Raw genomic sequence first — 11,059 nt, forward strand, 5'->3', positions numbered from 1 at the left:
TTGTATCAAACTCATTTGCGACTTGTGTTAAGTGCTCTCATGTATTCTCGGCATCTGCTGCTGCATGTAATGCGCCGATGGTATACTTCCTTCTTCCCCTGCACAGTAGACAATTTGGGTCTGTTTCATAGTCCTTGCTTATGTGGCCCTCCGCTCCGCATCTCCGGTATAACTTCGACTTGCCTTTGGCACTGGAACATACCTTTGCGATATCACCCAAGCTAAGGCATGTAAAGCATCACTTCAGCGATACTTGCTTTGTAGGGCGACAGATAATCCAACCTATTTTTACTCTTCCTGCTGCCAACAGTTTGCATGATGCCTCTATTGGTAGACTGATGATGGCGGTTAGTGTCCTACCGCAGGCTTTTCGTAGTGTTTTTACCGCTGACACTTGAAGTCCAATGGGGTTGAACTTTTTTCCCAAAGCCTCACGAACTTTCTCCTTCGTGGTGACCTCATCTATGTCCTTACACACTATAGAGATCTTCGGTCTGCTAGTCCTGATTTCGGCTTCCTGTCCCAAGGACTTTTCAATTTGACTCAAGAGTTTATACGCCGTTGAAACCTCGGATCTCTTTTGCTCCAGCATAAGCTCTCCTTTCTGAGATCGTCTAATGCGGCTAACATTATCTCCCAAAGTGGTAAGTTCGGGGTCTACCTTCACTCTCTTGAGGTTGTCAGCGTATGACCCTTCGCCACTCTTGGAGGTGTTGATAACTTCCTGTCGTATCGTCCTCCTATATTTCTCTTTTTTCAAGGAGCTACCTTTCTCCAGGCTTCCACATTTTCTTTAGGGGGTTTGGATCTTCTCCCCGGGATTGCGGCTACATGAAATTCACCAGCAGCTTGAGCAGACCTCTTATTTGCTCCACTTTTTTGGGAGTTGAGCCCTTTTTTCTCTTAGGGGATTGTTGGTTAGTTGGCTCGTTCAATCGTTCATGATGCCTTTTCCGCGGTTTTTCCTCCCTCGAGTTTTTTGAGTGCGTCACTTTTGTTGCCTGGTTTACTTTTTCAACCGATGCCTTCACTCCTCTTTCATCCTGCGCCTTGCCATACGCCAACCTCATGCTTCGAACCATGGCTCTCATACTGTGTTGGATATACCGGCATTCCTTGATAAATTCGCAAAGTTCTAGGATTTTAGTACTTAGGGCGATGAAAGCAGCTGCCGATTTGTTGCTGCACCTTATGTCGCTCAGGTAGTTATCCGGCATTGTTTCCTTTTTCCCGTACCTCGCTATATTCTCCCCCTTGGGAGTAGCATTTTCATTCGCAGAGCTTGAGCCGCACGAAGGAACGCGCCTGTTGGGAGATTTGGCAATTCCACACAGGAAAAGTTACAATATGTGACAGTTCTATGGCCTTTGGTCACAGCACACCAGGTTGTATCTAGCCTGAACGTATTTGGTTATGATCAGTAGATACATCCCCAAAATATGTCAAATATATTTTTAAGATAAATTTAAAAAAAAAAAATAAAAAGTAAAAAGCAAAAAAAAATTGTTACATTATATCCATGAAAATAGATATATTTTTATTAAATGATAAGTCCAGGTTTAGATATTTTAATCTAAAAAATAAACCCTACCATTTTTAAATTTTGACTCTTGTTGCATCCTAGTCTTAAGTTTTGGGCTTACAACATGACAAATTGCAACTGGAAAGCTCAGAAGATGAATTAAAACTACAAAAAGATAATTTTCTGTCTCAAATTTCGAATCTATCTAAACTAAAACCAATAAAAAGATTTTGCTACCCAAATAAATAAATAAACAGCGACGAAACTCATGTGATAAATCCAATGCTAATTAAAATAATTACAAATATTAAATGCAAATAAAACGAATATTATTCTGAAAATAATAAAGTTTATTTATTTTAAATAAATTCATTGTTTTTTTTAATTAATTATCTGACGACATGTTTTCCTGTTTCTCCTGGAATTTACTTGGTAATACTACGCTTGTAGCGAATTGGAAGGAACTAATCGGAATCGGATGATATATTGTTGCAACTACCCCCTTGACAGCGTTTGTTAGTGTACTTGGTTTGTGATGGATACGGTCCTCGGTATGTCACTGAGTTTTTGTCTGTTTCATCTATTTTCACTTCATAAAGTAATTCAGGCTTTTTCATAAGTGCACGTACGTGATCCCATATGTAAATTGAAAGATTTTCTGTTGTACTTGGCTGGAATGAGAAGAATTGGAAATTTATGATTTTTGGGGGTATATGACACCAGGAGTCAATTTTAGGGGAATCTAGTGGGCTCAGTTGAGTGAATATCTTTATCTACTGTATCTTTATTTAAGGAGAATATCTTTTTCCACGCAAATTGATCTGAAGTATTCAAATATTTTTCAAACAAAAATGCTTTTCTGCATATAACCCCTCGGTCATACCAAGTTCACGGAAAAACTAGGTCTCGACTTAGTCCCACTAAATTATTGCGTGACAGTGAATATCTTGATTACTCAAAGTGACACGGGGCCGAACTTAGAACAGTTCTAAGTGCATACTAATAACCCGATGACCAAGTCACGCAAGCAAATTATCTAATTTGGTTGCGGTGTTGTGTCACTTGAAAACAATGGATTTAGACCCACTTTTAAATTCAGTCGACTCCACATAAGCTTTAAAATGGAATCTAATTTCAAGCACTTCGTTTTTAGGGAACTAATTTTCTTGTTATGTATCTTTTACAGAAATAGATTCATTTCGTGGTAGAACCATTTATTTGGTCACGTTTTCTAATGTGTATGTGGCCTGGAACTTCTAATTTTACTATTTCAGTGGGTCATACCAGCCTGAGGACTTCTTCAAATTATAATTTCCCTTTCAGTTTATTGGAAAAGACATTAGGGTGTATGGAAACTGTTGCTATCATTTGACATTCTAATGGCGCTATTTTCTATTGACTTACAGTGAATTATTCATGGAAAGGCGGCGCTACTTCGACTGGGGGATATTAAGGGTAATGGAGTTTGACGGATAATGAAAGTGGTCAGAAAGGTAATTTGTTACTAATGTATGGCTTTAATTCCTGGAAGCTCTTTTTACACCGTTTGAGGATTTTGAAAAATTAAATGAAAATGATTTATTTAACTGCAGGAACTTTCCTCTTTGATACTCTAAATATCATTGGAGAAGAGTTATTAGTTGATTAGGAACTGTGAAAGCAAATTATGTATGATTTTCATTTCAGGGTGGTATACAATGGCTAAGTATTGCTTAGCTATCCACTACCTTTGATCCACTTTTTTTGCGTCTGTTGTGGTGGAGCTAGTCTAGTCCACCTTCATAGAAAGAATGTTGCCACTAGATTGCTTTGCCCAGGGACTATCTGACGGGAGAATGCATTATTCCTTCCTTTTCTAACCTTAGCTTTCCCAGCAGAATGAGCATTAGTGGGACCGGGACCGGCTGATTAGAGAGATAGCTGATAAGCTGGACGAGGTGGTGTGGCGGTCACGAAAGTTGGGGGAAAGTGGGTTGGGGCAGGAATTTCATGCAGTGGGAGCAGAAAGGAGGGTCCTAGCTTGGCAGTTGGCAATCGTGGAGTTTTCATGGGAATTCGGAGTGAGATCTGAACTTAGTACAACGTACGAGCTGCACGTGTGGATAGAAGGGAAGCGTGTTGATTTTTTTGGAGGCGTAAAGTCTCATTTTGCGCGTCGTCGCTGAACCTCTGCCTCACAGAGTATTAGAGCATCTTATGATGAGGCATAACGATTAATTTATGCCTGAAATGAAATTCTTTTGATAACACTCGAATCTGGCAAATAACTTGTTTTTTCATGGCGTTGACGATAATAGCAGTATGCATCCTCCGCACGTGTGAGCGCTTCTTAATTTCCCAAGCAGCCACGGGAATGGACTACATTGAACTGGAGGAGATGCTGTTTACTGTGAACATTATTGTGCATATTATTTTCCAATCTGAGGCGCTGGATGAGAAGGAGATGGAGGCGCATGAGGGGTTTTTAGACGCAGTGAGTTACGGTTCGCCGAGCACTAGAGGTTTTAGCGGCGCCCCAACGGAGCCCAAATCAGAGGTGCCGAACACGTGTACGTTAGAACTTTAAACCAGATCTACTGGCAATTCTTCGCTTTCACACAGCACTGGATAATTGGCTAGCATTCAAGAACACATTTACAACGCTCGTCCATAAATTGAAGTGCAGCACATTTGACTTTCAATTCAGTCATTTAATGTGCATTTTGGCGACCAGAAGCTACACTTAGATGATCTTGTTCGACATTTTTGGTATCAGGAAGATTTCTGGATGCTGATCAGGAGGTAGATCACTGCATCCGCATCTTTACAGATACCCATTTTCGCACCAAGGAAGATAGATACGTCGTGCAGTTCCTGTTCCGAGTGGAAGTGCCAAACTTGAGCAATATTTGACACACAGCATTGAGACAATTTTTCAGCCGGGAACGGCGAACCTCGAGTTGCGACAGAAGTATGTAGCCTCCATGAGGGCCTAAAGAGCAGATTTCAGGCTACTATATTCGACACCATGCTCCCCAGCAGAAGTTGCGAGTTGTCTTCAAATCCTCGGCCCCAACGCCCAACGCAATTCATTGAACGACATGCAGTGGAACGGACCCACAATTCAGCCTCCTTTGCTTTAAATCGTCCTTCGATTTAGGCAATTTCGAGTGGCACTATCCGCAGACATTGAGAAGATGTTGTTACAAGTTTGGGTTGGTACGCTTGAATATTGTGGGGGGGGGGGGTCTGAATGTCAAGGTGGACTCTAACAACACCTTGCTCGGGTATGTGATGGGGAAACACGGTCATAGCGACCGTAACGATAATGGTGCGATATTGTTTTTTTTCTACTTCCATCGCTTCATCATTGATGGCATATTGTTTGAGCACAGAGCCTGCCATAAAGTGAGTTGGGTTTTAACTTTAATCGCTTGTATGATCCATCTGTCGTCCGACGATTGGATAACTATCTTCTTGATCGGACGGCAAATATACTGAGTAATCCGCCTGAGAATTTCGATGAGCATTGGGCTACTATCAAAAATGCTTTTTTATTGGGTGCTACATAGGTTGTCGGCCACGTCCCGAAGGATAAGATCAGGTTGCCTGCGGAGTTGTGGAAGCACGTCCATGAACGGAAGGGGTCGAAAGCTCTATTAACTGGTGCGAGTGATCGCGGGCGGGACATAGCCGGTCAAGTTCATTGTGGATGAAATGACTAGTCACCGTAACATGCGGATAAGGACTATACCTTGCAGCAAAAGCGAAATCATTTCTGCCATCAATGCACTCAAACGGAGTGAAGCCGCTTGGTTTGACGGTCTGGAAGAAGGGGATGATCGCCAAGATTCTAAAGAAGAGGACCTGTTTTAGGTGTGATAAGTGCGAGAGGGGTATCTTTTCGCTCCCTGGTGTCGGAAAGATAATGGCTAAATAATCCTGAAACGTATCAAAGAACATCTTGAAAGCTTAATCAATGGAGAACAGGCTGACGGGGCATGGACGCCATCAACACCCTACGGATCATTTTGGCAGTTTGCGGAGTTTAGATTTTCGCTGCCCCTGCTCTTTTTCGTTTCCAGGAAACTTTTGATAGCGGGAACAGAGAGTGTATCTGGAATGCTCTGCGCAGGAGTGGCATTCAAAACAACATATGTTGGCACAAAATGCCACGTGTTCCACCGAAGTAAACCTCAAATCCAAAGCGGAGTCCGCCAGGGTTGCATCCTGTTACCGATGCTATTTTTCAAAATAACTATTTCGCCGTTTTAACGGCTATGATGTACCTATTAATTAAAGTAGGTGAAACAAGCTTAGGATACTTTCTCCTTCTCGATTTTTCAGCCTAGCATCTGGTATTAAGTATTCTTCCAGATACCGTCACCTTCTTTGCACTATTGCTTGACATTATCCTAGAAGATGCATGGAGATTTTATCCTTCTCTTCACAGAATCTGAAGGCAGTGTCCCCAGATATCACTTAGGTGGTAATTTAACCCGCAGTGACTCGTTAGTAATTTCATTATGATCTCAAACCTGAGATCATCCATGAGTAGTCAGTAAGGCCGAATATCGGCTAGTGGTTTCGTGTGGGCGAAAATAAGCGGTGTGGACGTACACAGCTGTTATGACTCACCCAGTCTCACACTGTTTGAACTTGAAGACATGTTAGACAAGCTTCCTCTCAATGCAAGGGGACTAAGTTCGAAGGTGATTGCCGGTCAAATGGGGCCCAGTTGGATTTAATTTTGGGCAATTAAGGTGATACAAGCACTTTTCCCAAAGGGAGTCTTCCTCATTAGACCTGACCTTTGTCAGCCCTACACTGGTATGTGGTTTGCCCTGGCGCGTTACCAACCTACTAAGGTAGGTGGTCCTACGGAGGGAGCTCTCCATGTCACGCAATGCATCGCCCAGGCATGTAACGCGTCCATGTCTAGGAAGTGCTTATTCTCCAATAGAAGATGCAACTACTGGTGGAATAGTGAACTGGCTAGCCTTCGATCAGCCTACCACCAAGCCAGACGAACAGCTCAGAGGGAGGTAGGTAGGAGTAATCAGAGACAAAAGGTGCACGTTTACAAGGTAGGCTGCAGAAACCTCAAGCTTGCTATCTAGCAGAGCAAGATGGAATGTTTTAAGGAGCTCTGTTCGGAAGCGGATGCAAATCCGTGGGAGAGCGCCTATAGAATTATTACGGGACGGTTGAGGCCCTACTCTTTTGTTAAGAATTATCCAGGGGTTATTCCCCCCAGGAAGAGAGGGGCACTGACACATTTCTGAATGTGACGGCAATTCTTGCAGTAACCACAGACGAGCTGTTGGAGATTTGCAGCAGAATAGGTGACAACAAACCTTCGGGTCAGGACGGCATACTGAACAGAGCTCTTAAGCTCGCCGTAAAATCCAGACTGGACATGTTCGATGAATTGTTCAAAGTGTGCATGTTCAGGGGGCATTCCCTACAGCATGCAAGCGGTAGAATCTGGTACTGCTGTCTAAGGCTGGTAAACCTTGAGGTGGACCATCCGCCTATAGACCCATATGTCTTCCAGACACTATGTGGAATGGGTAATTTACAACAAATTATTCCCGATCGTCGAAAGCCAAGGAGGCCTTTCAGATCGGAAGTTTGGGTTTCGTAAAGCTAGAGCAACTATTGATACCATCAAAATGGTTGACGACTATGCAATTCATGGAAGGGGTTGTACCCTCAAAATGCGTGGTTGTGTTCCAGGACGTGAGGAATGTATTTATTTCGGCCAGTTGGAACCTTATAGGAAAGTGCTTGGCGATGGTTGGTGTTTTCATAGCTATTTCGATAGTTACCCGCGAAAACGGGCGCTATGGTATGACACCGATGATGGACCCAAGGAGTACGTTGTCTCCGCGGGTGCCCCACAAGGCTCAGTACTGGGCCCACTACCGTGGAATATCATGTACAATGGTATACTTAACCTTCCGGTTCCGGAGAAGGCCACGGTGGTGGGTTAAGTCGATGATACTGCATTGGTTGTAGTCGGAAAGCACCTAGATGATGCTGACTTATACTCTTGTGAAGCATTAGCACTAATGTCTGGTTAGAGAGCGTTGGATTGTCACTTGCGGGGAAAAAACGGAAGCGGTCCTCATCGCAAAGCGCCGGAAGTGAAGTTACGCTCGAATTAGAGTCGGTAATCACAATACCACTTATCAGCCAACCATCAAATATTTGGGAGTGATGATAGATACAAAGCTAAGGATAAGGGAACCACGGCGAGTATGGCTCTGACAAGTATAATGCCGAACGTGGTAGGGCTACGGTATACTTATAGGCTACTTATTGCCAAGATGGTGAGCTCGATTTTGCTTTATTCCACCCTTTTTTGGGGAAAGGCATTTCGCATATCATGTAGTGCTAATATGCTGAGTGCGGTCTAAAGGAGGACAGCTCGATGGGAGTGTCTTGCCTTCAGGACCGTCTCAGATGAGGCTGTATTCGTCATCTCCGGAATAATGCCAATTGACATCTTGGCGGATGAGATGACGAGTATACACTCTGAAGTCAGTCACAGACGAAGAACGCCGAAATAGAGAGTTGTTCAAATAGATGACACTTGGGGAAGAACCGGCGGATACACAGGCTGATCTTTACAATCAAGGAGTGGCTGGGAAGGTAAAATGGGGAGATTAGTTACAATTTCACCCAGTTTCTGACGGGGCCTGGGGGAGATCGCCAGTCGCTCTACAGTTTCAAATGGGACAATTCGCCCAATTGTCCAAACTGCGAGGGAGTCCCCGAGAGCACATATTCTTCCACTGTCCAAGATTCTGGGACGAGAGAAGAAACTTACAGAAAACTTTAGGTGAATCACTGATACCGGAAAAATTGGTGAGTGGTGAGCTGGTGATGCTAACATCGCAGAAGGATTGGTATGTGATCAACTCAATGATCGTATCAATCCAGGGCAAACTGCGAAATGCTGAAGAGGTGAGGAAGGCGTAGTTACTAAGGATGGGCATAGAAGATAGGAGAAATAGCTAAAGTGAGCAAACTTTGTCCCGTGAAGTACTACCTTACGGTGAGGTTCCATGGGCAGGGTGAGTGGTGGGTGGTTTACACTCTGGCGTATCGAGGCCAGAGTCTTTTCAAGATTAGCATCTCCTTACAAAAAAGGGATACCATCGGTCCATTCTTTGTTGTTGACAACAACACAAGCCAAGCAATTACTGCAAATGGTGGGCGGTACATTACCATCATTAATGAGTTCCTTATATTGCAATTGATATAAAATAAAAATTGTACAGTTTTCTTTCTATTCGTTCAAAAGATATAGGAAAAGAAAATCGGCTCATTCATTTGAGGCCTTATTATGGATAGTGAGGTTCAAATTTCAAATGACCACGGATGTCTCCTCGCGATATTAAGAAAAAGATTTTTTTTGTTGAGGATGCTGAGAGTTTTGAGTCTGCATTCATTTGATGACGGACCGGACCACTTTGGATGTAATTTACTTACTTTCTTATGGGGCACAGACTACTCTTTTTGGGTTAAACACCTAAGTTAAAAAAAAAGAAGAAAAAATCTTGACTGACGATTTTGTCCAGGGCAGAGGTAACTCATAAGGTGCTGCCACTTTCGGTCACGCTGCTCCCAGGGCAGAGGTGAGGCAGCGTCTGATGAGTTGCCTCTGCTCTGGAGGAAACCGTCAGTCAAGATTTTTTTTCTTCTCTAAGATAAAGATGTTCCACTTTGCACTAGATTGGTTTAATTCGTTACAAGCAACAGGTTGACAGGTTGAATGACTATTTGAAAACGATAAAAACTAGGGGACAAGATGAACTCAATCTAGATAATTCGATGTCGTTAAAAGCAGGAAAAAGACAAAAGGAAAAGAACAAGGAGATGGTGATGTCATGTCCTAAGTCAGCAATCTTCCAACATCATTATTGAGGTTCCATATATTGTTCGTTATAAGTTTGGGTAGGGAGGATAGTATTGAAGCTAGCTAGCTTTTCCGAGAAGATACTTATAATGGCTAATGGTAATGGAGTGAAGCTCATGATTATCGTTTGGCATAGAAGCTAATTATTAAGATCCTCAGGGTGTTTCCTTATTGAGAGCTCGCTATCGCATTGTGTTCTTACAAAAAGTTCGAGGTGTACGGCATGGTCTAATAAGTGGACTTAAATTTGTCAATGGCGCCCAATGTGGGGTCACGGAACTATGATTTTTTAGCTCTAAATTTCCTTTCGGATTTTTAGATACACATTATAGCCAAGATATAAGATACCACAGTTGATCAACAAATTAAGGCTATATTCCGTTGTGGTCAAACCATGTAAATTAGGCGCTAGATTAATATTGTGGGGTAAACAAGGAGGTTCCCTGGTTGGGAAGGGTACAGTTTAGCTTTACGAGATAGCATTTCGTGATTAGCAACTTTCGCCTAGACATACTAACTATAACGTAAGAAAGAATATGCCTTAAGAGCCCCCTTTCATAGTATAATTACAACGCAAGTGATTTTTTTTTCGGGACAAAAAACCCAAGGCTCGGCAATTAATTCAATTATTTAAATATTCAAACTTTGACCTTTCATCCCAACATTTTCTACATACCTTATCAGAAAAGTAGTTAACATCCTTATCAAGATTCTTATGGTCCAAATTCTTAAGAATAACCTCATCCATATGATTTTTCAGCTCCGTAATATTCATTACCATTCCAGTTTTCGGGCAGACCGGTCCACGAACTGTGACTCTCACTGTAGAGCAGATACGTATGAATGCATAAGATTAGATTAAAGACGAGAGCAACAATGTTTATCAAATTGAACGGGCAATCAACTTGGCCTTAGAACGTCTTACCGACATAGTTGTGGCCATGACCATTATCCCAATTGCACTTATCAAACACTTCTCGATTCTCCTCCTCACTAAGATGTTTGCTGGAATCAGAGGCATGATTAGATGATCCAACTGAGAGTGGTCAAACAGGATTACCTATGAAGTCGGTGTGCCGCACTAAAGGTAGCCTTCCGGGTCAAGTAAACAACAGGATTCGACATTGTATGGTTCACAAGGTTGCTTCCAAGCGGAAATCTGTTACTAACAATGTATTCGCACCACAGTTAGGTTCTAAGTTAGATTGATAACTCGTTTCAGCGGGAAAATTCAGAAATGACGACCGCACACCAAGGTAGACTGAGTTTACGACTCTTCGACTCTACCACTTGTTGATAATAATTAATTCAGAGATGACAGTAACTTGGGAGCAACAACAAAAACAGAAAAGTTGGCGCTCCGGAGACGATAAGCCGAAAGATGACTGCTCTCCGTACAGTAGATTTTTCAATTACTCTTGATTTCACCAACATACATATACATGGACGCTCGAATCCCATTTTCACCCTCCATTTCCCATCGCTTTCAGTGAAGACTCAACTCATATCTAACAGCTCTTCCACCATAAAGTTCAGTAGACTTGAGGATTGAGTGTCTTGGATGAGATCCCACCAAAAAGGACCTTCCCTTCCTTACACATTGGACACCATTATATCGAAGACAACTTCCA

At 42.5% G+C, this 11,059-nt stretch overlaps 1 protein-coding gene across 1 annotated transcript; it reads right to left on the bottom strand.

The window, feature by feature from the left end:
• Window positions 1-1,851: 1,851 nt before the first annotated feature.
• On the bottom strand, window positions 1,852-10,812 carry LOC119652614 (6-pyruvoyl tetrahydrobiopterin synthase). The gene is made up of 4 exons (XM_038056851.1): window positions 10,489-10,812; window positions 10,354-10,433; window positions 10,105-10,250; window positions 1,852-2,193 (listed from the first exon to the last, which is right to left on the bottom strand). Exons 1-4 carry the CDS (start codon window positions 10,551-10,553, stop codon window positions 1,987-1,989), a joined length of 498 nt encoding a protein of 165 aa, XP_037912779.1. The 5' UTR covers window positions 10,554-10,812; the 3' UTR covers window positions 1,852-1,986.
• Window positions 10,813-11,059: the final 247 nt, after the last annotated feature.

This window comes from Hermetia illucens, chromosome 3 (assembly GCF_905115235.1).
Source record: "Hermetia illucens chromosome 3, iHerIll2.2.curated.20191125, whole genome shotgun sequence".
Classification (NCBI taxonomy): domain Eukaryota; kingdom Metazoa; phylum Arthropoda; class Insecta; order Diptera; family Stratiomyidae; genus Hermetia; species Hermetia illucens.

Coding starts and splice junctions, on each gene's coding strand:
- LOC119652614 (XM_038056851.1), bottom strand. CDS start 10,553: ATGTCGAATCCTGTTGTTTACTTGACCCGGAAGGCTACCTTTAGTGCG. Junction 10,434..10,488: donor GCGGCACACCGACTTCATAG/GTAATCCTGTTT, acceptor CTCTGATTCCAG/CAAACATCTTAGTGAGGAGG. Junction 10,251..10,353: donor TCATGGCCACAACTATGTCG/GTAAGACGTTCT, acceptor TCTGCTCTACAG/TGAGAGTCACAGTTCGTGGA.